Source organism: Episyrphus balteatus, chromosome 2, assembly GCF_945859705.1.
Source record: "Episyrphus balteatus chromosome 2, idEpiBalt1.1, whole genome shotgun sequence".
Lineage (NCBI taxonomy): Eukaryota > Metazoa > Arthropoda > Insecta > Diptera > Syrphidae > Episyrphus > Episyrphus balteatus.
Genome location: NC_079135.1, coordinates 61181359 through 61209177, shown reverse-complemented (window position 1 = coordinate 61209177; position 27819 = coordinate 61181359). Strand labels below are relative to the sequence as shown.

Genomic DNA, 27819 nt, shown 5'->3' with positions numbered 1-27819 from the left:
TTATCTAACGTTCCAACGCGTTTAGGCTTTAACGGTGAAAGGGTCTCGAGATTTGGCGGTCACCGACAAAGTCAAACGGTCGTGGCCGCCAATATTATTTAACATTCCTCAAGTAAAATTTATTGAATGCACCTGAGAATTCTTTCAAATCGTCTTTCACTCCAAGCATTTTATTCAAAAAACTTTTTCGGCGAATTATAAAGAAAGGAAAACTCCAATCTAAATTGCAAAGATAAATCTTGAAGACATACATATATAAGAATCCCAGATGCGTGCAAAAGGCACTTCCACGAAGAATCCATAAAATTAAAACCGAAACAAAATTAAACAGAAATCATTACAAAAAAAAAAAGAAATATTTATAACAGAAAAAAAAAATGAAAGATAGAGAAAAATTAAAATCATAAAAATTTTTTTTTTGGGTGATATTTTCGTTTAAGAAATTAATGATTGTAAAACAAAAAAAAAATAGTTTTTTTTTATAATTCAATTTTTTTTCAATTTTCTGTAATTCTTTTGAAAAATTTGAACTTCAAAAAAAAAAGGATAAAAGCAAATACGAAATCCTTTAAGAGGGAAAGTTGATACCCGCTAAAGTTAGAGAACCCAACCCTCGGTGCCTTCGGGAAAGGACGTCATAGAAGACGCAACGAAAAATATTTTTTTTGTACTCCTAAACTGAGCTCAATTTAGGCAGGTGTAGAGTTTCGAAAATTTGAATTAAAAGGACACAAAGGTCCAAAATCCAGAGTGAGTTTTTGTATTTCAAAAGGTACAGGGGGATATTCACCTTGAGGTCCAATTGACCTTCAATTCATATTGGGGTTATATAGCGGAAGGAAAGTTTCTGTGTTAAATGTTTTTCGTCATAAAAAAAAAAAAAAATAAAATAAATTTATATACTTTTTTTATTTGAAAACTTTATTTTTGAGTTTAAAGAAGAATATAGTAAAATTCATTTTTTTGAAAATAAAAAAAAAAAAAGGTAAAAAATTTAAACAAAAAATCAAAAAATAAAAAAGAAAAAAAAATGTAACTTGTCATATAAAAATAAAATAAAACAAAAATAAAAATTTTTTTGTTAATTGATTTATAATAAAAATTAAGAACTAAATTGAATGAAAATTATCCAATCAATGTTTGTCGAATCGTTTAAAATTCTTTAATAAAAAATAAGAAAAATTATGTTTGTGAATCACCCAAACCGTCATGTGTTTTTCTGAGCTGTGCACCAGCTTAATGGAATTCTAGGTTTTTGATTTTCAGGGGGTGGAATGGGAGGCATGTGCCCCGGGCGATAATCCATAATGGGCTGAAGGACGCATGAAGGAAGATATCAGGGGAATTCAACAAAAGTGGAAATGGATTCCATGGTAGGGTGGGCTATGCGTTGCCCAACATCTGCAACGTCACTCCGAAAAATTTTCGTCGATACTTGGTGGTAAGCCGTATTTTTTTTTTATGTGGTGGAGGGTTACCTGTGTGTAACGTTTTCGTTTTTTGGTGAAATTTTTCTTTGGCACGATTTATGTTTTTGTTACCTGGTCTAGTCTGACCGAGGGACAAGATCCCCCCCTATTCCGGCGAGTTGAGCCGTGCCTCGCGAGCGTGCCAGGTCCCAGAGTCAGACTCATCCCAAAAAAGAAAAAAATCCCATTCAATACATTTTTTATTTTTCCCTTCATTTTGCTTACCCTCGAAGTCTTTAATTTCCATATCCGGTTTCCATTCCGTTTCCTTTTCTGTTCAATACTTACCTCAATAATTTTAGTTTCAGCTTCTTCCTTCGATTAAGGATCCGTTCTCACTTCATATCTTACCTTTGCCATCACCGTTTCTTTATCCAACCTAAAATCCTAACCCCGCTTATCTCCATTTTTATCCCCCTTTCCCCCCAGCTAGGACGGTAACAAGTTTCTCTTAGAGAAACAATCTTCCTCCAAATGCCCCTTCCTAGAACACCACATGCACTTAACTTTAGGCACTTTAGTTGTTTGCGTCACTGTTTTTTGTGCGCCGGGACAACTCTTCTGTGTATGCTCAAAAGTTCTGCAAGTGTAGCAGAATGATGTTCTGTAACGTATTTGACAATTAATATAGGTGTGGTTTTGTTTTCCACAGAACTCACATGTAATGAATTCCTTTGAGAACCTATTTAATTGTCTACTGGACTGGGGGGAGTCGTTATTCAACCGGTTGTATGTTTGTTTAAAATTTACAAACTTTGCTTGTTTGGATCGTTGATTGAATAAAGAAGATCCAACAACTTTAGCATTTTTTTTACAACTCATTTTAGTATTTTGTAGCAAAATTATAAAAGAGACAAAAAAAAATACAATACTTACCTGCACACAATTTGAGTCTATCCTTTAAGTATGGTATTCTGCTGATATAAATATATGTATAATTATTTTTATCTGTTCTTCCACACCACCTGATATTGATTTTATTTGTGCGTACTTTTCACGTAAGTATGAAACGTCATACAAAACACTTTATTTTTTTTATTATTTTTTTTACGAAGAAAAAAAAAACAGAAAACAAAAAAAAAAATTTAGTTAGTTCGCGAGATGAAATTATTAAAAACCGAGGTTCGCGGACCGGCTGCGCCAATGTTAAAGTTCTTTCGATGACGTTTTATTGAAACAACCGTTTAGATTAATGGTTACAATCGGACTCTCTGCAGTTCCATAGACCAACCTGGAACTTCTTTAAGAACTTCCAAAATGCATTACTCAGCTTTGACCTACTGAGTTGCATTCTGGAAGTTGGCTTGGCCCACTGAGCGTTGCGTCACATTAAGTGTGACACACAACTTCCATTCTGCATAGTTAGTATGCAGTAGGAACAGTGGGTTAGGTTGTAAGGTAATGTGGGCATAACACTGGTATGCGAACTTGTTTTTTCCATTTTGGATGATATATCTGAGGTTTAATGACACTGACTTCTGCGCCTGTATCAACAACAAAGTAGTTTTCTAATTTTAGTATTAATTATTTGTTGTTTGGGCTCTCCATTAAAAAATTTCCCAATTCCATTGGTTCTGTGGATCGTGCACCACTGTTTTGTTGATTTCTACTTCTATGCGTATTAGCAGATCTTTGGTATTCAAGAGAATTTTGATTATTCCTGCCTCTGTATGCATTTCCTATTTCCTGATTTTGGTTAAAATTCAAATTATTTCTGAAGGGGTTTGCAGTTTGCTGATTGACGTTAAAGTTCTGATAATTTCTACTTCTATGAGTATTTCCTGACCCATAATTATCAAAAGGGTTTTGATTATTTCTATTTATATTTCTGTAAGTGTTTCCTGATACTTGGTTTTCATTAATAGTCCGGTCAATTTAGACATTCGAGGTTACATTAATTCCCAGCAAGCTGAAAATTTGTAGGATTGTTCAAAACACCATCATAAATTGAATCTAAAAAATCCTCATCGTAGACCAGTCCGGTTTTCAGAGGGCAAAAGTTGAACAAATTATTAGCAGCATAAGGGTGGTGGGAAAATTTAGGATAAATGGTATATGAAAGGGGAAAAATAAATTGCCCAACAAAAAATTGGGGGAAAGGGGGTGGGTGTGTGCGAAAAAGTGGGGTGGGTGTGAAAAATCATGGTTTTTTACGATTTCTGTCAAAACTAGACGTCCTATCGAAAAAAGTCAAATGCAAAAGTTGTAGGTAGTATAAATGTCTACAACTTTTACTCAAACAATTTTTTACTATAACCTCAAAAATATTGGAAAAAATGCAAAAATACGATTTTTTGATTTTTTATTTTTATCTTTTACAAAAATGGTTGGATTTTAACAAAACTTGGTTTAAAACTACTTTGTTATGTTTACTATCTATTGAAAATATTTTTTGAGCAAAAAGTGAATTTTTGGATTTTTAACGAATTTAATTTGAAAAAATAGCCTATTTTTCAATCAAAAAAGTTACCGAAAAAATTTTTGATTTTAGAAAAATTTGAAATGAAATTATTTAGATTAAAACCTATTGTTTAAGATTGTGTGGAAAAACTATACTTTTGTTTTAGAAAATATTGAGAAAAATTGAAAAAGACAAAAAAATGATTTTTCAGATTGATTTTTCCGTAAATGACAGTAATATTGGCGAGAAATAATTTTCCATAGAAACCAAATTATACTTTTCTAATGGTCATTCACCTTTTAAATTTGAATCAAGCACTAGAATAGCTCTTACGTCCAAAGTTTTTGAGATATTGAATTTTGAACGTCCAAAACACTATTTTTCTGATGTTTGGCATGGTAATATCTCAAAAACGTGATGTGATAGAATTTTTCTGACTTTGGATTCGAGCTCAGCGCACAAAAAACCATTAGAAAAGTATACTTTGATTTCTATAAAAAAAACTTTTTGACAAGTGAATTCGAACAGGGAAGAAAAAATCGAATGCCTTGTTCGAATTCACTAGTCAAAAAGTTTTTTTTATAGAAATCAAAGTATATTTTTCTAATGGTTTTTTGTGCGCTGAGCTCGAATCCAAAGTCAGAAAAATTCTATCACATCACGTTTTTGAGATATTACCATGCCAAAAATCAGAAAAATAGTATTTTGGACGTTCAAAATTCAATATCTCAAAGACTTTGCACGTTAGAGCTATTCTAATGCTAGATTTAAATAAAAAAAAGTCAAAAGCCATTAGAAAAGTATAATTAAGTTTCTATGGAAAATTATTTCTCGCCAATATTACTGTCATTTACGGAAAAATAGATCTTAAAAATCGTTTTTTTGTTTTTTTTTCAATTTTTCTCAATATTTTCTAAAAAAAGTATAGTTTTTCCACACAATCTTAAATAATAGGTTTTAATCTAAATAATTTTATTCCAATTTTTTCAAAAATCAAAAATTTGTTCGGTAACTTTTTTGATTGAAAAATAGGCTATTTTTTCAAATTAAACTCGTCAAAAATCCAAAAATTCACTTTTTGCTCAAAAAACATTTTCAATAGATAGAAAACATAACAAAGTAGTTTTAAACCAAGTTTTGTTAAAATCCAACCATTTTTGTAAAAGATAAAAATAAAAAATCAAAAAATCGTATTTTTGCATTTTTTCCAATATTTTTGAGGTTATAGAAAAAATTGTTTGAGTAAAAGTTGTAGACATTTATACTACCTACAACTTTTGCATTTGACTTTTTTCGATAGGACGTCTAGTTTTGACAGAAATCGTAAAAAACCATGATTTTTCACACCCACCCCACTTTTTCGCCCACCCACCCCCTTTCCCCCAATTTTTTTGTGGGCAATTTATTTTTCCCCTTTCATATACCATTTATCCTAAATTTTCCCACCACCCATATGCTGCTAATAATTTTTTTATTTTCAAAAATTATTGGCACTGGTCTATCGATCCGAGGTCTGGAAAAAAATTTACGGGGGGTCAAAGGTCACAAAAACTGGTTTTTCACGATTTTCAGCAAAACGGTAAGTCTTATCAAAAAATTTTCAAGGCAAGAATTGTAGACCAGATTATTATACAGGGTGTCCCAAAAGTAATGGATCAAACGAAATATGCAGATAGGCCAACTTTAGGGCTCTCAGAATTTGGTAACTTGTTCATCCCAAATCCTTACGGTTTTCAATTTAATGCAGTTTTTGTGAATTATCGAAAAATCTCGACTTTGCAACAGTATTTTGCTTCCTACGCCTACGGTCATAATTGATTTTTGTTTTTTACAACTCTTTCACTAAAACATTGCATAATAATAAGAAATAATTATTTAATCAAAATATTTTTTATTTCATACGCCATTTTGCTGCAAATTATGTAACAGTTCCATGTTTTATAAAAACTCAATTTCTTACTTTTATTTGAGAGGAACATCCCGAAAAAAAATTGTATGGTGTGATACTGGTTTATTATTTTAAAAACTTGCCGTGTTATTGCTCTTTTCAAAAATGTATAAAAATTTCCAAAGTTCAAATTAGAACGAAAGATATTACAATTTTAATGCAAAAAAACAGGGGGTTTCAGAGCAAAATAAAAAACAAAAATCGAGGCTTTTATTCAAAAAGAAATAAACAAACAACAGTCGAGGAAATGTGTTTATTTTTCTTTGTTATTTTTCTCTGAAAAGGCCTGTTTTGTTGCATTAAAATTGTAATATCTTTTGTTCTAACATCAAGTTTGGAAACTTTTATACATTTTTGAAAAGTGCAATAACACGGCAAGTTTTTAAAATAATTAACCTGTGTCACACCATACAAATTTTTTGCAGTGTGTTGCTCTGAAAAAAAATTAAGTAATTGAGTTTTTATAAAACATGGAACCGTTAATTAATTTGCAGCAAAATGGCGTATGAAATAAAAAATATTTTGATTAAATACTTATTTATTCTTATTAGCCAATGTTTTAGTGAAAGAATTGTAAAACACAAAAATCAATTATGACCGGAGGAAGCAAAATACTGTTGCAAAGTCGAGATTTTTCGATAATTCACAAAAACTGCATTAAATTGAAAACCGTAAGGATTTGGGATGAACAAGTTACTAAATTCTGAGAGCCCTAAAGTTGGCCTATCAGCATATTTCGTTTGATCCATTACTTTTGGGACACCCTGTATATAAAAAGTGTCATGACACTTTTTTTCCTCAGACTCACCTTTTCTTAGGTATGTATAACGATTCAAAAACTTGAAGTTGAGTTGTAATCGTCATAATCAGGCCTATTCTGAAAAAAGACTCCTAACTGAAAAGTTCCTGAAATTTCATTATTTTTTGAGCTTGATTTTCGTTCTTCAATGGTTAAGAATATGGGGAAAGCAAAAAAAAATGGAAATTTTCGTCATTTTTTCCGATTGGGGCCCTTCTCCCGAAACCATTTCCCTAGGAATTTTTGTTTAGATTATGACTGAATATATACAGGGTGTGCAATAGAGAATGGACAAACCTAAAACGACTGATAGCTACACTTATGCCTGTTCTAAAAACAGATAGAAAAAAGTTCTATCGCAACCGGTTCATAAAATATTGGCTTTTTTTCGTTCAGTGTATTTTAAATTTTATCATCTTATGTTTTCGTTCACTACAACCACGAATGAGTAAATTTTATTTATTTCTCTTTTTTATCATTTTCTTCAATAATTGTATGAGTACATAAAAGCTTTAAAAACTGCGTACCTATTGCACATTTTCGTAAAAAAAAATTTGAAATCTGTTTTTGATGCAAAATGTAAAAAAAGTATTTTATGAAAAATTTTAAACACCTGTGGTATAATATAAATCTATAGAAACCTAGGTGGCCAACTTTCTTAAAAATATTCTCGTCTAAGGGGAGAACAGGCATAAGTGTAGCTATCAGTCGTTTTAGGTTTGTCCATTCTCTATTGCACACCCTGCATATATTCAGTCATAATCTAAACAAAAATACCTAGGGAAATGGTTTCGGGAGAAGGGCCCCAATCGGAAAAAATGACGAAAATTTCCATTTTTTTTTGCTTTCCCCATATTCTTAACCATTGAAGAACGAAAATCAAGCTCAAAAAATAATGAAATTTCAGGAACTTTTCAGTTAGGAGTCTTTTTTCAGAATAGGCTTGATTATGACGATTACAACTCAACTTCAAGTTTTTGAATCGTTATACCTAAGAAACGGTGGGTCTGAGGAAAAAAAGTGTCATGACACTTTTTATATATAATAATCTGGTCTACAATTCTTGCATTGAAAATTTTTTGATAAGACTTACCGTTTTGCTGAAAATCGTGAAAAACCAGTTTTTGTGACCTTTGACCCCCCGTAAATTCTTTTCCAGACCTCGGATCGATGAGGACTTTTTAGATTTAATTTATGATGGTGTTTTCAACAATCCTACCAATTTTCAGCTTGCTGGGAATTAATGTAACCTGACCCCCATATTTTAGTCTAATTTGACCGGACTATAAAGTTTTGATTATTTCTATTTATATTTCTATTTATATTTCTATAAGTGTTACCTGATTCCTGGTTCTCATTAAAGTTTTCATTACTTCTGTTTCTAAACGTATTAGTAGCTCTTTGGTATTCAAAAGAATTTTGGTTATTCCTACCTCTGTAAGCATTTCCTGTTCCCTGATTGTGATTAGAATTCAAATTATTTCTGATATGGTTCATAACAGGACCATGAATTGTATAACTTTGGTGACGCACTTCTAGTATGATTTTGTAAGTGGCATCCAATTTAGTTGGATTTCTACTAAAACTTAAAGTTTTAGTCGGCTCTGGGAACATTAAGAGCAATGAAGTAAACACTTCATCAGTTGTATAATTTGTGTCTCCATGCGATAGAATACGAATGTGTATTCTACTAGTGATTTTGTTAATTTCATAAAAATACTTTTCAATAGTAGAGTCTACTCTACACATTTTCAATTTGTCTATAAAGGTGAAACTATTTTCTTTTCACCGAAATTTTCAAGCAAAATTTCTTTGATTCTTTTCCAGCTTTCTATTAAGCCGTGTCTTTGGAGAACTGGACGTGTACGTCCAACGCATTTATTTTTAAGGGAACCTATTAAACTTTTTTGTTGTTGTCGTCAAAACTGTCAATCGTAGGAACTAAATAGTCAACCTGCTGTAGAAAGTCCACTAAATGGTTTTTGTCGGTTCCGTCAAAATCTTGTATGTTCTTAATACAATTAAGAATTAAATTCATATTTTCTACTGAATTAGCCATTTTTTTTATAACAAATGCTATAATAACGTGGAGAAAAAAAAATGTTATATTTTGAATAATGAATAATTTTTGTTTATATGTATTAACAAAAACATACACAAAAACACAATTTAAAAATTCACTGGAGTCATTTGATTTCAAAACAGCTTAGCTAGCTATATTATTTTTTTCCTCTTGCACTATGTATCTCTGTCAATATTTAGATAGGGTTTGCTTTTTTGTCTTACAATTTTGGATTGGAAACTTTGTCGCCTTCTTTTTCAAATAGACCATTTATTTTATGATCAGGTATTTATGAAATACACTTATATTTCGTTATAAAATACTAAAATAAGAATTGTAACAAAAAAAAAAATTATAATTTTGTTTTTTCTTCACTTCATTTTGGGAAAACAGATTAATCAAATTTTATACACTAGGTAGATGGCATAGACTTTTTTTTTATTTTATTTATTTTCCTTTCTCTTCAACTCTTTTTGGCATAGCTATGTTTGATTAAAATATAATGTTTAATAATAATAATTACCATTTCCTGCATTTTCAATCCTATTCCGTGTTGAATTACATCTTTTGAGCTAATCCATCGCTTGGCAATAATTCTTTGTCACTTCTTCAAATAGGGATTTCGATTTTGTGCACAAATTTTTTTTTTGTTTTTGTTTGAATGTGGTTTTGGTGTTTTCTTTATTTTTTTTTTAATCCTCGTCGCCAGTGATCGTGGTTGATTTAAAAAATTTATTTATTCGCTTTTCTTAAAATGATATTTTATTAGGTATTTCAATTTGCAATAAATATTGTAACTTCAACTTCTGACGATCAAAACACAACTGATGTCAATAGGTATCTTAAAAGAGAAGCAAGCAAGCAAGCTGTGGGCGAGAATGCATTGCAGCTAAAAGTGCTGCATTGCATTCTGCGAATTTAAAGATAGATCAGATTCTTATTAAAAGCATTCTTATGAGAAGCATAAGAATGCGCTGACTCTACTTAAAGGGTCCGGATGTGACTATTTTATACGACGAGAATGGCTTTTCTTTTCAAATGAATCGAAAAAGTGAAAAGAATGTTTGAAAACGAAAATGAAAAAGTTTATTTTTCGATTCACGTTTTCACAAAACCAGAATTTGGAGGGGGGAACAACGAACAGACCAATTTTTTTATTCTCACACATAAACGTGGTTTTTATGAGAAATGGAGAAGCTGTCAATTTTTGGTCTTTCTGTATTTTGAATTTTCGGGACTTTTGTTTTTCGGGATTCTAAGTTTTCGGGACTGTGGGTTTTTAGGATTCTGGGTTTTCGGGTTTTTGGGTTTTCAGAATTTAGGGCTTTCTGGATTTTGGATTTCGGGATTCTGTCCGTCTCCCTTCTGTTTCTTTATTCATTATTACAGTCTGGATATTCTTTATAAACTATTTTGTCTCGTCGGTGTATTCTTTTCCATATCCGAAAAAAAATAAGAAACACACTCCATCTCCACAATACCAGCTATGATTTTGTGATTTATATACATATGGGGGCGCCTTTGCAAAAATTAAATTGGTTGGAGGAATATTAGGATTGCTTTAGTCTTTCATTCTTATCTAAAAGTAACATAATTACTGAATTTCAATAGGGTACCACTAATATTACTCTAGTAATACACACTTTTTCAAATATACCCATATTTTCTCTACACCTAAGAAAAACACCCTTTCACATGAAAAAAATTTATAGATTTGTTTTATTCGTAATTTCTATGGGAAAGAAACATATTTAATGAATTTCGTAAGGGTACCTTTTATAACATTGATTTTATGAGACTTACCGCGGATTTTCCCTATTTTCAAAAAAAAAACACCCTTTCACCTAAAATATTTGTGGGTTCTTGGTTTCTGTTATAAACGAAACATTTTTACCAATTTTCATTGGTGTAACAATTTTTTCCCAGTTTTTGTGGTACTAATTACGAATTTCATCATTTCTTAAAAAAAAGATAATTCTGTACACTTTATAGATTCTTAATTCTTATACAAACCAAAACTTTTACACTAAGTTTTGAAAATTGATAAAATGTAAGTCAGCTATTATGATACCTTTCTCACACACAACTTAACCCATCAAAAAAACACCCTTTCACCAAAAATAATTTTAATGAATCCTCTGTCCCTGCTTTATCTAAAACCTTCATTCCGAATTTTATCAGTGTAGCATGTTTTTCACATGGATTTTGGCTATACAAGGTGTCCCGTGATGAGATAAGAAGACTTTGAGGGATGATTCTAGGGTATATTCTAAGAAAAAAATTGTTCTATAGTAACTCTATGTGCAAAGTTGATACCCTTTAGCGATGATTTAAGAAAAGGCTTACTTTGGTATGCCTTTACTCATGTTAATGTTAATAACTCCGTTAATACTTATGATAAAAACTTCATTGATGTCTTAATTTTTAGAAGAAATGCTATTCTTTTTTCATGATTTTAACTTAAACTACAAAAATAAATTTTTAATTCGTACCCATTTTTGACTAATATAAAAAAACACATTGCAGGTTTTCCTAAATATCATAAAATCTATGAGTTTTCTGGCAAACTTGTGAATAACATTTTTGTTCATTATTGTTTTCTTCATAAGAATACATTTATAAAATACTATGTTTGTAACACATTTATCGAAGAAAATCGGCCCCAAAGTCAAAAATTATCATGGGTAAGAAAAAAATAATTCCATTTAAAAATTAATATCTGAGCAACTAAAAAAGATTTTAAAATTTTTTAAAATCATGTACAAAAAATAGCATTTCTTCTACAAAGACGTTAATGAAGTTTTTATCATGAGTATTAACGGAGTTATTAACATTAACAAGAGTAAAGGCAAACCAAAGTAAGCCTTTTCTCAAATCATCGCTAAAGGGTATCAACTTTGCAGATAGAGAGTTACTGCAGAACAATTTTTTTCTTAGAATATACCCAAAAATCATCCCTCAAGTCTTCTTATCTCATCCCGGGACACCCTTATACATCTTATATAGGAAATCTGAGAAATAAAGTCGAAATAAAATTCTATGCAAATAATTTATTAAGAGTGTCCACATTTCCTCAATCTAGCTAAACACCGTTGTATGCTTCTCTAACTAGTCAAAAAATGCAGCAAACCAAATGTACATATATTTCAAGCATTTTTGTTATAAATAATAACCTTTTGCCACTTTTAATTTCTTTCTAGGAACATTATTATCAAGTCTCACTAGAAGACGGAAACAGTGGCGGAATGTTGACAAAAATATATCTATTTTATACTCATGGCTGGGTTTAGCTACGCATTTCTTACTGACTTCGAACTCGAATAAAAGAATTTTAAGTACAACATCAAGGAATGAAGAATGTATATACAGATATTTCATAGCTAAGGCTTAATTATTGTAATACAAAAGGAGCAAATTAACTATAAGAAAGATCATATAGAAATAATGAAGGATGGCTGTTGGGCGCCATTTTTACAAATTTCCACAACTATTAGCTATAATAGGGTGATTCTATCTTGGCCTCGGACCTATCCACAAAAAGTTAATCAAACTTGAATTGAAAATTGCAAGGCTTTGGGAGGCGAGAACAAAACATTCACATATTCATTCAATACGACTGATTGATATTAAAAAAAAACAGATCAACAAGACCATCCGTCCCTCATAAAACTTTGCCAGTGGAGATAAATCTTTTCAACAATATGTATAGCAAAAATATGAACGGTGTTAACTCAACTGCTGCAATGACTGCAACGCCAGTGAGGGTTACAACAACCACCTCACAGGAGTTTTTCAAAACGTACCACGATTTTAGCCCGTGGAACCAAACGGACCCGTCAGCATCAACAAATCTAACATCCACACCCTTCTTATGGTCATCGTGGCTATCGACATTGTCATCAACGGGCACCTTCGGTGGATTGTTTGAGTACAATAGCAGCGTGAGTAACAGCAGCTTAAGTAATACATCGATTATCTATAGTTCTGTACTGGAGGACCAGAACATTGAAATCGTCGATACTACTGGCAGTGGCGGTAACATCTATGGCGAAGATATAGCTTCGGTCAACAGCGCAGAAACACCAACAGTAAATAGTGAATCTGATTATACAGCGGGATTCATTGATTTAAATGGCATCACGGCTGGAATTGGCGATTCGGTGTCGGTACTAACTGAAAATGAAAATACGACGTCGTCGCTTCATCGGACAAGTAGTGATGACAACGCGGGTGGTGAAAGTGATGCGGATAATAATATCGGTAGTGTTAATGAATTCAGATCTAATGGCGGTGGTAGTACTTTTATGTTATTATTAGAAGATTTTGGAGATTATTTTTATAATTATAATGGTAGTGCGGTTTCTGGAACAACTATGAGTAGTGGTTTAAATTTCACGGACTTAGAATATCGAAATAATTGCACAGGTAATGCAACATGTACGGATTTAATTGAAGGTAAGTCCACATTGAATATATTGTCAAGTAGTTATTTTATTATCAAGCCATGCAAAATGAAATGAAACAATTTATTTATCAATACAAATCACTGCCAATTCAATCCAATTCAATATTTCTTAATTAATTTAATTTCTCAATAATAATGTATGTTATACTCTCTGTCAGTACAGGCCTTATGGGAGAGAGATATCAATGGGATCTAACGATTGCCCAAATAGTTCAGTCAATGGGGGAAAATCTCAAAAAAGTTGTGACGTCAGAAAAATTTGAATGCAGTATTGAAGAGGAGTTTATCCTGAGTATAAATCTCAGTTTGAGTATTGATTGGTCTTGTGGGGCGTCCGTCATTTTGAAAAACGAGTTAGTCTCAATATCTCGAGAACAACTGGTCGGACAGAAAATTTGCAAGGACATTTTAGATTGGAAATATAATTATCTTTCTTTTATAGTACATCTTTTTCTCTAGGAGTTATACTTTCAGAGTAAGAGAACCGCAACGTATCTAATTTTCTGTAAATTCCCACTCTACTCTAAGGGTTGTTCAAAATATTTAAAATATCAAAAAATACACTATTTGCGGTACTGTAACTGTGAAAGTATAACTCTTAGAGAAAAATGATGTACTAAAAAAGGAAAGATAATTGTATTTCCAATTTAAAAAGTTCTTGAAAATTTTCTGTCCGACCAGGCGCCGTCGAGATATTGAGACTAACGCGTTTTCAAAATGGCGTACGCATACGCCCCACAAGAACAATCAATACGCAAACTGAGAATTATGCTCAAAATAAACCCCTCTTCAATATTGCATTCAATTTTGACTGACGTCACAACTTTTTCAGATTTTTCCCCATTGACTGAACTATTTGGGCAGTCGTTAGGTCCCATTGATCTCTCATTACATAAGAGTTTACCATTTGTTTATTTGCTTCATAAACTACTCCTTTTTCTATTATTTTTCTGAAAGAGCTTTCAGGATTGATGCTTTTTTCAAGCTTTTAAAATGTTGGTTGCTGTTTGTTTTTTATTTTGTGTATGTAGGAAAACAGTTAATGTCAACAATTTAAAATGCATTTTAACATTTCAAAAGGAACATTTTTTTACCCATGCGTGGGGTCGGGCTGCGTCTCTTAATTGAGTGAATTTTTTGTTTTGTTATTTTGGTGTTAAACAAAAATTTATTTTTTTTGTAAAATTTTACCGACAAAATGGTAACGCCGGTACCTTTTCGAAACATTTTGTTCGGATAATACGGCATCGCTGTGTAGGCTTTTTTATGTGATAGATATATCCAGAACGCGTGAAGCAGAGTTAAGTTAACAAAAAAGAAAAAAAAAAAATTTGGGAAAGCTAAAATAAATTTGTTATTAGAGCAAGGTAACATCACATTTTTCAGAATATAGATATAGTCCAGTAATTTTAGGTTTTATCTGCGGAAAAATTCCTACTGGGCTGAATTTTGGTACAGACCTTCGTTACGGCGTTGTAATGAAGATGTTAAAAATCGACATTGATATCGCGTCCACGTTTGAAGTTATAGAGGTCAAAAGGTCACGAAAATCAGTTTTTCGCATATATCTCGCGACCTGTTGCTCGGAGGTCAATAGAGGTCTATGGAAAAACTATCTACAAATATTGCCTTATGCATTTTTCTCTAAAATCAACCGTTTCCGGTTATACATGATACGTAATAATAGGTTTGTTTCATTTAAGAGTGAAAATTTTTGTATTTGAATACTGAAAAATACATGTGTAAGCTTTTTTATTTTATATATATGCGTTTTTATAAATTTCACTTGTAGTTGACATTCAAACTAACTTACTAAACTTGCTAGCTTACTTACTAACTAACTATGTAGTTAAATCTTAGCAGTACGTTTTGACCTTCTTTCAACCATCGTGTCGAACTGAAACTTATTATATTTATGCAGTTTGGATGACAAAATATAATTTTGTTGGTTTGGTCTCAGGGTAGGGGCATTTGAGGGTCAAAACACCCCAAATCAATCTTAGACTACTTATAAAAAGAGTCATATTGAAACTATCGAAACTTTGAACAAATTTATGTATTACAAACCTATTATTACGTATCATGTATTATGCCTACGCTTGAAATCGCTCTATTCCGGAAATGGTTGATTTTAGAGAAAAATGCATAAGGCAATATTTGTAGATAATTTTATGACGAACAGTTTTTCCATAGACCTCTATTGACCTCCGAGCAACAGGTCGCGAGATATATGCGAAGATATATGATTTTCGTGACCTTTTGACCTCTATAACTTCAAACGCGGACGCGATATCAATGTCGATTTTTCACATCTTCATTACAACGCCGTAACGAAGGTCTATACCAAAATCGAGCCCAGTAAGAATTTTTCCGCAGATTGGGGTAAAAAATGTCTAAAATTACTGGGCTAATACAATATTATTATTATTACATACCTATATTTTTTTTTTTCAATGAATATTTCGGATCAAAAAAAGTTTCTATTTTTAAATCATAAAGCGAAGCAGCCATAGTCTTATTTTTTAATGAAAAGAAATATACTTCTTTCCCTTCGAAAATCAAAGGTTTCAGACAACTGAAATTGGGCTTTGAAGGTAACCACCTGTTAAAAAAAAAATATTTTTAAAACTTTAAAATTGTGCAATTGACGAACAGGAAGAATATTTGCAGTGCTATAAATAAATGTATGGTATGTGGCAGCGTTACCGTTGAAAATTTTTGAAAGGTCGCTAAAAAAATTGCTTTTTTGTCGAAAAAGTCGATATTTGAAAAAAAAGTCGCTAAACCGTTTTCATATGTTTTTATATAGAAAAATAAACACAAGTTGTCTTGAAACAAAGTTTTTATCAACAACAAAAAATAGGTAACAAAATTAGAAACTAAAAAAAAACAGTCTTCATTTAAGGAACTTATTAAGTTGGACCGTTAACATTTGAAGTTTGAAACATTAAATTTGAACAAGAATAAAATATTAAATGAAAAAAGCTTTCCAATTCCATAGAAAATTCCCTCTTTCGGCTATTTTTTCACTGTTTGTTCTTGTTTTGGTTTGACATCTGAATAGGAATGTGGATGCAGTGCAAAAGAACACACCTACCTACGCACATGCAATGTAATGGACTTTGAGTTTGAATTGAAGTTGTGGGTTTGAAAATTGATGAGTTTATGGGCAGGCGTTTTTCTTTTTTAACTCAGAAAACCGCTGTGAACAGAGCCGGAACATTTTGAGCACGCTCTGAATAGCCTCTGAACAAAGCTTGTTCTGAGCGCTCAGAGTTATTTTTAAAACACACCTGAACATTTGTCTATTTACTTGTAATTTTCTTTTACAAAAACAAAAGTATGATAACTATGGCGGTGAAAAATACACTAGCGCAAAAAATTAAGGGAACAAAAAAAAAATCGTGATTTTTTTAGTGATATTCGATAGGCTGTATCTCAGTAAAAAATGATCGCATCATGACAAAATAAAAAGCGTGTAAAAGCTCTATTCTTCTAGGTCTAAATGACTTACTTCTTTGAATTTTTTTATGAGCAAAATCAAATTCTTTTGAGTTTATTTGAACATTTTATTGATAAATATCGTTTAAATTTAAGATAAACCAAGGAAAAATTAAAAGTTTTCAAAAAAAGTTAAATTTTGAAAAAAGGCTTTTTATACCATTTTTGGATGTTTTTCCTAATTTTGAATTTTTTTTTTTGTTTTTCCTTGGTTTATCTTAAATTTAAACTATATTTATCAATAATATGTTCAAATAAACTCAAAAGAATTTGATTTTGCTCATAAAAAAGTTCAAAGAAGTAAGTCATTTAGACCTGCCGAAATATGGTGTTGTACTTCATCTCAAAAATTCAAACCCTCACAACAGAAAAACTGCTAGATGAATAAGTCTGAAACTTTCAGGTATATTAAGCTTCAATAATTAAGCCTCAGTTCAATCTTATCACCCATAGAAATTAAATAGCGGTAAATTTTCTAAATAACCGTAAAAATGCCTATTTTGATAGCTTTTCTAAATTAATCTAAAAAATAAGAAATCAATTTGTTTAACAAAGCAAACTTAATTTCTTTGTAGAAAATTGAATGAAGTTTTTAAATGTGTCCTTGAATATTCTGTACAGCGATCCGTTGTTGAGATATTGATAGTTAAAGTCAAAAGTATGGTTTTTGGTTTGATGACTTATATTGCAGTTAAAAAAAATCGTAGAAGTTTGAAACAAAATGAATCTTAAAGCCAAATAAATAGCCTTTCTAAAAATAATAATCATTTTTTCAGAAAAAATTTTCCCACTTTCTTAAGAGAAAAGTAAAAATAAACAAAAATTGGAAAATTTTTGTTTTTTAACATTTTCAACGATTTAGCTATTTTACCGTTAGAAAGAAAAAATTTTAACATTAAGGTAATCCTAAATAAAGAAGAATAGAGCTTTTACTTTTTTACTGAGATACAGCCTATCGAATATCACTAAAAAAATCACGATTTTTTTTTTGTTCCCTTAATTTTTTGGTCTAGTGTAATAACGGAATTTTGTAGAACAGTCAAATACAAGAATTTTTCACTATAGGAGGGGCGAGGGGGTCATATCCCCCCGTTTAGACGGGAGGGGCAATTTTCGAAAATATGATGAAAAATAAAAAAAAATATTAAAAAACAACGGTAACACTTACAGTTATAAATGATACTTTTTCAAAAGCCAGAATTACACACTTAATTCTAATTTTTAAATCAAATAATTTTTAAATGAAATAATCGATTTCAAAGTCAAAATTTGTGAAAAAAGTTTGAAAAAAACACATTGAATGAAATTTTTATCATGACTGTGACATTAAATATGAAATTAATAGATGAAATAAGCTGCCTTAATTAATTTCTAATCAAAAAGTGAAAACCATATGCTTCTATGCCTTCTAGTTTTGCTTTTTAACTTTAAAGTATCATGCCTGGCCCGCTTTGAGGGCTCTCAAGATTTAAATTCCCTTTTGTATCCTCGGTCCCTCTCAGACAACTTCGTTGCTTCGCTAAGGCCATTAAACTGTTCCTAAGAATCTCGCGATATTTTTAAAAAGAATACTTAAAAATAAAAATGGTAGAAGTATGAAGTTCAAGGCGTATTAAAGTGAGATGCTTAAGGGGGGGCATGCTGCCCCCCTGCAACCCCCCTTGGGCACACTATAGGTTTTGAGGTGAGGTCAAGGTTGGGTATGTACAAAGTTTCTTTTGAATTCGAAAAATCTTTTAAATTCTGAAGAAAATTTGCCTACACCCAAACTCGCACCCACCTCAAATCCTATAATAGTGAACAATCAGGGGGTTGCAAGTAAACACGAAAAAAAAACTAAAAAATACAAATTTGATAAAAAGAAAGTTTTTTAATTTTCATTCATTTTCGCATAGAAGCATATGGTTTTCAGAATTTGGTAAGAAATTAATTGAGGCAGTTTATTTCATCGATTAATTTCATATTTAAATTCATAGTCTTGGTAAAAATAGTATTAAATGTGTTTTTTTTTTAACTTTTTTTCCCAAATTTTGACTTTGAAGTTGATTATTTCGAGAACATTTAATTGAAATAATTTGATTTAAAAATTAGAATTAAGGGGTAGTAACACTTTGTAAGCAGGAAATCGAGTGTCATTTTTATAAGCCTATAAAACAAAGGAGAAACATTATTTTCTTTTTAGTGATGCGGCTTAGCATCTAAATCGTGCACTTTGTGATAAAAGCATGAAATTTATATCATTGGTAGTACTCAATATAAGAGTTATTTTGAGATATTGGGCCACCTTGTATTGCATCCGGAAGGGTAGATACAAGACTTTTTCTGTGTTGCACTCGATTTGTTGCATATCATAGTATAGCTACTGAAACCATTTTATTAATATAATAGAGATGCCGCGAACATTGATTTGGCCGAATACCGAATATTCGGCCACGCTCCTCGGCCGAATACCGAATATTCGGCCAAGGACCCTCAGGAAAAAACGTTAATAATTTCAAAAAAGGTATACTTTGTCGGGTTGGGTACGATTGACCGCATTTTAAAATCTCGTTCTTAAAATCTCTCATCTTAAAATCTCGCATTATGAAATCTTTTATATCGAAATCTCGCAATTACAAAATCTCGCTTATCGAAAGCTCGCAACATCCTCTTGCGGGGCTGTACACCTTGTCGCGGTGCGGAGGCTTAGAAGAGGTCAATGACTCTTGGGACTAAAACATTCCCTATGAGGAGATTCGAAGCTAAGATGCAGCCATCCCCTCCCCTCCCCCTCCTCTCCCCCTCCCCCCCTTCTTTCCTATTTCCCTACTCAACTTACCTTCCCTTACCCTCCTCCAAACAAAAATTCCCAAGGCAAGGTAGTTGGAATACGTGCCGAGGACTGAATGGTGCAGGGAACAAAACATGTGCATCGCGAACGTACTGTCCCTATGCGATACCGGGCGATTTCGCATAGTAACTAGCCTTACGTCTACATGGGAGCTCTGTAGATAGTTGACCTAATATTTCTCGCCATACTCGTGGGATTCAAATGGAAAAAAAAAACAAACAAAAAACACAAACAAAAACAAAACCAAAAACAAAAATCATTTACTGATTGACAACACAATAACGGAGTCAGATGAAGAAGCTCTACTCCGCTCACCAGGGACTGATATGGACGTGGATTTCGTCGAACCACCCCCATATACAGGAGCCGTGCCCGTTCCTAATGCAAAGGGCAATCTAGATGCTCAGGCACCACAAGGTCCAAGCTCTATGATTGAGGGTAACGAACACGTCAACAAGCCCCAGCAGAAAGATTATTTCACTGGGGCTCAGAAGCGACGTATAGCTGTGCAGATCAGAGACGGCATTGAGCCCGAAGAAGCCAGGCGCAGAGAAAAGGCTAGATACGCTAAAATACTAGCAGACAAGAAGGCAGGCACATCAGTGCGGCCTACAAACAAGGGCAAAAGGGAACGGTCAGCTGACAACTACCCTGCAGGAGCAGCCTCGAAGAAGCATCGTGCTCACGAGAAGACCAGATTCAGCCCAAATACCAGTAAAGACAAGCCCAGCAGTGCCGCCAAAACTGGATCCAACCATTTAAAAGAAGTTAATCAATCACGACCAAGCACATCAGTGGGCTCCTATCGGGATGCCACAGCCCAATGTAAGGTCGCGATTATGCACTTTCTCCATCCATTACAAACACTTACGGAGCGCGAAACCAAACTGGTCAGAAAAAGCGTTCTGGAAGAAATGGACAAAGCAGACAAAAACTGTCCAGCAATTAAGTTTGTAGCCGTCTCGGACAGAGACGGATGGCTCTCGTTTACCTGTCACGACACAGAGACCAAAAAATGGCTCATGTCTACGGCAGAAAAAATAAAGCCATGGAAGGACGCAAAACTACGTGTCACTCAGGGCAACGATATACCCAAGCAACACGTTTGCGTTACTTATGTCCCGGAAGATGAAAATCTCACCAAAGACATTTTTCTAAATCGGCTTGGAAAACAAAACACCGATTTAAACACCAAAGGATGGAGAGTCCTCAGGATCATCAAAGAAAAAAGTGGCGGTTATCACGTCACTTTCTCTGTCGATGAGAAATCCAAGGACTCCATTCTGAAGTCAAAATTCAAACTGTTCTTGAACTTCTCTCAGATCCAAATTAGGATCAAGGCAAACTCAAGACAGGAAGGCACTGGCACGCAAGGAAACAACAAGGGCGATAGCTCTAAGGACCTTTCAACAACAGAGGAAGCAAACATAGATGCCCCTGCAATCAGTGGGTCAACGGTAGAAGTTGCCAACCCCAGGAAGTCTAAGACGTCTGAAGACTTATCTCTAACCGAGGAGACCCCTGGGGATAACTCTATCGCGGCACCTGGAACTGATACTGGCGCTCCTGCCAGTAAACCCGCTCAACAATAACTATGGGATTGAGGTGTATCCAAATTAATCTTCAACATGCGAAGGCTGCCTCGGCAGTACTAAGCCACAGATTCAATAAGGAACACCTTGATATAGCCTTTATCCAGGAACCTTACATAGTGAAAGACCAGATAAAAGGCCTATCAGGTGAGCTAATTTATGATTCTAGTAGTGAAGGTAGACCTAGAGCTTGCATTATGATAAATAAATCTATAATAACCATTCCTATTCCACAGTACACCAACAAGGACATGGTAGCAGCTATCATCCAGCTGCACACCTCGGAGGGTAGGTCAGAAGCTGTCATCTGCTCAGCCTACCTGGCAGGGGATTCTGCCGACCTAAGCTTCACACCACTGCAGGATCTTATAGACTACTGTGGCAGAACAGGCCGGCAAATCATCATTAGTTGTGATGCTAACGCCCACCACACTGTATGGGGCAGCTCCAACATAAACAAAAGGGGTGAGTACCTTCTAGAATTCATTTTTAAAAATAATCTTGAAATTTTAAACTATGGGAATAGCCCTACTTTCATGAACAGAATCAGGGAAGAAGTCCTTGATCTCACCCTATCCACTTCATTCATAGGAAATGCTATACAAAACTGGCATTTTTCGACTGAAACATCAATGTCAGATCACCGGCAAATTTGCTTTGATATATGTATAGAATCAAAACTCCCCTTAACGTACAGACAACCGAGAGCGACGAACTGGGACGACTACTGCCTAGAAATCTCGCAAACGATCAGAAACTGTCCAAACAGCATCAGAGACATTGACAGCCTCGAAATAAGCTGCAACAGTCTTAATGCAACAATCACCACTGCCTACCATAACGCATGCCCAGAGAAAACGAAATCAGGCACACGAAAAACACCATGGTGGAATGCCAAGCTCTCAAAGCTAAGAACGCTGACCAGAAAACTATTCAACAAAGCCAAGCGCAATGGAGACTGGACATCATACCGCACTTCTCTAACCAACTACAATACAGAGATTAGAAGAGCCAAAAGAGAATCATGGAAAAAGTTCTGCAATGATCTATCCGATATACAAAGCAGCGCTCGCATCCACAGAATTCTCGCTAAAGAGCACACTAATCATATTGGTCTCTTAAAAAACACGGATGGCACGCGTGCGGAAAATGGTCCAGATACGTTACAAATCCTTACGGACACTCACTTTCCAAACTCTGTAGTCATACCCTCAGATCTATCTAGTCCTTCTCCCCAGTTCAGACTTACCAAACCAAACAGAGAGGACTGGAGAAGAGCAAGAGATATGTTCTATGAGGGAAATATAAAATCGGCAATAAATTCCTTCGACCCATATAAATCTCCCGGAGAAGATGGAATCTTTCCAGCACTCCTTCAGAAAGGAAATGAGTTAATAACACCTATGCTAATAAACATATTTAGAACAAGCTACGCATGGGGTTACTTACCAACAAGCTAGAAAGAAGTAACGGTCAAATTCATTCCTAAATCAGGACGAAGACCAACTGACCAAGCTAAATCCTTCAGACCAATTATTCTTACCTCATTCTTCCTGAAAACAATGAAAAAGTTACTAGACAGGCATATCAGGGACGGGCCATTGAAAACAACACCTCTTCACAACAACCAATATGCCTACCAGCCAGGAAAATCAACCACGCTTGCTCTTCAGGAATTAACAATGCGGATTGATAAATCCCTTAACGACAAAGAGACTGCAATAGGTTGCTTCCTAGACATTGAGGGTGCTTTCGATAACACTGATTATGCTCAAATACAACGCTGCATCCTCAGCACAGGGGTAGATCCTACCACATGCAGATGGATTCAACATATGCTTAGTCACAGGAAAATTAATGCCACACTGGGCAATGACAAAATCAGAATCACAGCTGCAAAAGAATGCCCTCAAGGTGGGGTTCTCTCCCCACTTCTGTGGTCCATTGTAGTTAATGAACTGATTGTCATACTTAGCAATGCTGGATTTTATGTTCAGGGCTATGCTGACGACATTGTGATCCTCATTAAAGGTAAATTCGAAGACACGATCTCGAATCTTCTACAAAGAACACTCAATCTAGACGCAAACTGGTGCCTAAAAGTTGGACTCAACCCTAAAAAAAAGTACCATAGTCGCCTTCACCAGAAAAAGAAACAAACACAAACTTATAAAGCCTACTCTATTCGGTGAAGCGATAGAATTCTCAAAGGAAGTTAAATATCTAGGGGTTACCCTAGACGAAAAACTCAACTGGAACTCTCATATACAGAAAACCATTGACAAAGCCAGGACTGCCTTATGGACCAGCAAATGTCCAACTGGTAAAAACTGGGGTCCCAACCCCGAAATCTCTCGCTGGCTCTATACAGCCATTGCCAGACCAATTATAACATAGGCTGCACCGGTCTGGTGGCATAAAACAAAACAAAAAACAGTACAAGCCAAGCTCAATAAACTACAAAGACTAGCTTGTATAAATATTACAGGAGCAATGAGAAAAGCCCCCACAGCAGCGTTAGAAGTTATCACAGATCTACCACCACTCCATCTCCTACTAAAGAAAGAAGCCATGGTCAACGGCTACAGGCTCATCGCAGAAGATAACTCTAATTCCAAGATAATTCACTCTGATATTCTCACTGAATTAAATAAGGAAGAATTACTTAAAATATCTCTAGAAGACAATAACAATATATAACTTCACCCAAAACTATAAGGTCACATTCCCCTCACGACATGAGTGGGAACAGAACAGACCCATCTTCAATAGCGAGTCTCATGTATGGTACACAGATGGCTCCAAAACAAATGAAGGTGTTGGGGCCGGAGTATTCGGAATGAACACCAAAACTTATCTGCACCAGAGCATGGACAGCTTCAATTCCGTATTCCAAGCAGAGATATTCGCAATTGAACTCTGCCTCAGAGAAAACTTAAACAGAGCTGTAATAAACAAAAAAATTTATATTCTCTCTGACAGCAAGGCCGCACTCCTAGCTCTTAGGAGCAATGAAGTCACCTCAAAGCTGGTATGGGACTGTATACAACTTCTACACCAGCTTGCCAGTACAAACAGAGTTCAACTCATTTGGATACCTGGTCACAGCGGTCACGTTGGGAATGAAATAGCAGACACACTAGCCAGAAAAGGTTCCGCTTCTACATTCATGATGCCAAGACCATTCTGTAGCATACCAACAAGCACTGCAAAACATTACATTAATATAAATGGCTAAGAGATATGGCAAATCATTACTGGACGCATACGGAAGGTAACAGACAAGCCAAAAAATTTATACCAAACATCTCCCACGCCAGAACGAAACAACTCCTCACACTCACCAGGAATAAGAGTCGCATAACCACAGGCTTCCTTACTGGACACTGCTCAGTAAAAAAAAATACCTCAAGACCATGGGCATTACACAAGACGATACCTGCAGAATGTGTAACGAAGAAACAGCAGAACACATATTGTGTCACTGTAATTGCTTAATCAATAGACGTCGACGTCACCTCGGAGGGTATTATCTCGAAGCGGAAAACATTGCCGCTAGTTCACCCAAAAACATACTAAGTTTTCTAAACTCAGGATATCTACGTGAGCTCTAAAAAGAGGACATCACAATAGGCCCATCAGAGGCCGCAGTGATAAGGCGAATTATTCCCACCTCTCACCCTAATCTTAATCTTAATCTTAAGCTTGCAACATTAAAATTTCGCAAACTAAAATCCCGCAGTTTATAATCTCGCATTGAAATAAAATATTTATTAATTCGCGCGCGCGAATTATTGAATATTTTATTTCAATACCAGATTATAAGCCTGCATGATATTACTATAGCTTAGCATAGCCTAGATCCTCTCTCTTCTGTTTTTTTGTTTTGCTTTGAAGATTTGTTATCTATCAGGCACCTATTTAGGTTCTTTATAGTCTTCAGAGTCAACTGGAGATGTTGAACTCAAAAGGACTGAATTTCTCGTATTCGATCTTCCCTGTTCATTTAATGTGGCTGCCTACGCACTTTACTGACAAAAAAGCAATTTAAATTTAAGGTAACTAACGCTCAAAAACGAATTCTTATTAAATGCAAGATTTTGATACAGCAAGAATCTAATGTTCTAGCGAGATTTTCAAAAAAAGCGAGATTTTAGTTTGCAGGATTTTGAAAATGCGAGATTTTGTTATGTGAGATATTTAAAATGCGAAATTTTATGTTGCGTGATTTTTGCAAAAATGCGAGATTTCGTTATAAGAGATTTTAGTTTGCGATCAGTCGATAATTTTTGAAACCAAAAAAAATCATAGTAGAATGAAACCCATTGGAAAAGGAGGTGAATATGATGAAAATTAAAGGAAAAATAAATTACGGGCGAGCCGAGTTCGGGAAGTAGGTGGGTTGAGTTTTTAATGGTAAAAAATGGTATATCTCGATTTCCGGCAAAACTACCAATCCTATAGAAAAAAAAATGTGTGACGAAGTTGAAGGTAATAAAAAGATCTAAAACTTTTGTATCAACAATTTTTTCACATAACCTCAAAATTTATGTGAAAAATTAAAAAAAACGAGTTTTTGGTTTTTTATTTTTATCTTTTTCAAAAACAAAAATTTTTCTACGAAATTTGGTAAAAACTTACCTTATTATGTCCCAAATACACTGTAATTTATTTGATTTAAAATATTAATTTGTTCACCTTATTTTGACTTAATACCAAAAAAACACCCTAATTTTCAATCGAAAATTCACGTGTCAAAATATCAGCTTTTTTCAAAAAGTCGGTGGGCATTTCGTCCGTTAAAATGTCTATTTTCTGATGGTGTAAAAAAAATTTACATTAGTATACTATATAACATGTTCTAGTAAAATTCAAAAAATGAAAAAAGCTTGAATTCGAAAAAATTTTTTTATCATTGTTTACAATTTTGGCCTATTTATTCAAATTTACACGTTAATTACTAAAAAAACGTAAGATTTATCAATGTTACATGAAATCTTACGTTTTTTGAGTAATTAACGTGAGTAATTGCCTTTGTGCCTGGCTACACGGTGATTTTTCAATCGCCTAAGCAGTGAGTTTGTGGGCAAGAGGGATGAAGAGTGAAGGGGGAAGATGCTCATGAAGGGAACTGAATTTTCTGAGGGCAGTACAGTTCCATTGCTAAGTTTTTCCTCTTTTTGACATTTGTTCCTTAAAATGTAAGAGTGGAACGTGATTGGGCACAACAGTGTGTAGCCACCGCATGTGATTGAAAAATCACTGTGTAGCCAGGCATTTTAGTAGATTATAAGTACTAAAATTACAATTTTTTAATAAAATACACATTTTGGTATAATAAATTTATGTTTTTTTTCTTCTCCATTTGGTATTCGGCATTCGGTCGAATAGTTAAACTATTCGGCCGAATACCGAATACCAGAAAAATAGGCCGAATAGGCCGAATACCAAATAGTGGCCGAATACCGAATAGTGGACGAATGTTCGCGGCATCTCTATAATATGATGATTTCGAGGTAATTTTTAACGCCCAATCGAATAAAACCAATATGCCTGGACCGTCATGTTAAAAGTTATTGGACTTTTTATGAATTGTCTTTTACTGAAAGAGCTAGAGTCAGAATATTACCAAGTACTCCTTAAAAAAAAGTGGTAGGTTGATAAATTTTTTTGTGGACGTTTCATATAATATAGAAAAAATAAAAAAATATGTCCATCAAAATATTTTATGTTAAAGGGTGTTTTTGTTAGTGATAAAAAACACATTTTAAATGGTACCATTGCACCACATGGAAAATTTATGAATTCTTTTTTAACCGCATATATATTTTATACATCGTATGAGAATAAAAAATAATCAAAAAATGAATTATATTTACCGTGGAATATTGAATATTCTTGCAAAACTTACTTAAACAAACTAAACAAACTCCAAAAGAAAATAATGTTTCTCCTTTGTTTTATTGGCTTATGAAAATCACACTCGATTTCGTGCTTACAAAGTGTTATTACCCCTTAAGTGTGCAATTCTGGCTTTTGAAAAAGTTATAATTTATAACTGTAAGTGTTGCCGTTGTTTTTTAATAATTTTTTTTTATTTTTCGTCATATTTTCGAAAATTGCCCCTCCCGCCTAAACGGGGGGAGATAGACCCCCCCTTCCAATGATTGTATTGAACTCCTTTACAAAATACCGTTATCAATTCTTGCCGCCTTAGCTATCGTACTCTCCCCAAATTAAAAACTGAAATTAAAATAAGAAAACTAGACGGACAACTTCACTCTTGCGTCTTTATTTAATTTGTTTTAAATTTTTCACTTGCTTAATGCTTGTGTTCAGCATTCAACTCGGTCTGTTCAGTTATTTTATTCTGAGTCCATCGATCGCGCTCTGAACAAGCTCAGAATGTTCAGAGGCAAAAAGGAAATACAATTTTTAGAAACTCGACTCAGGTAAGAACTCGACCTGAGTCGAGTTGCGATGAGTCGGGTTATCTTGAGTCGGGCTATGGGTTTAATCGGGCTGTCGTGAGTTGGGGTGTACAAAGTCGTGTTATCCTGAGTCGGGCTTTACCCTTCCCGTTGTTTTAATTTATTTTTTTCTTTTTTTTTTAGATTTTATCATTCCTGGTATTAGTTACAAAATTTTTTAAATAGTAATTTGGTTTATTTTTGAAAGTCATGCCATATATGAGTCGAAAGTTATTGATCTGCTAACTATAGTCTAAGTACCTACAGGAATGTTACTAAAAA

General features: G+C 33.8%; 1 protein-coding gene across 2 annotated transcripts in view; it reads left to right on the top strand.

The window, feature by feature from the left end:
• Positions 1-27819, top strand: part of LOC129912756 (dopamine D2-like receptor) — a 315611-nt gene that overhangs the window by 144330 nt on the left and 143462 nt on the right. For both annotated transcript variants that reach the window (XM_055991152.1, XM_055991153.1), the window contains exon 2: positions 11880-13134. In XM_055991152.1, the coding sequence (XP_055847127.1) occupies positions 12381-13134 (754 nt within the window). In that variant the 5' untranslated portion in view covers positions 11880-12380. The remainder of the gene's footprint in view (positions 1-11879; positions 13135-27819) is intronic.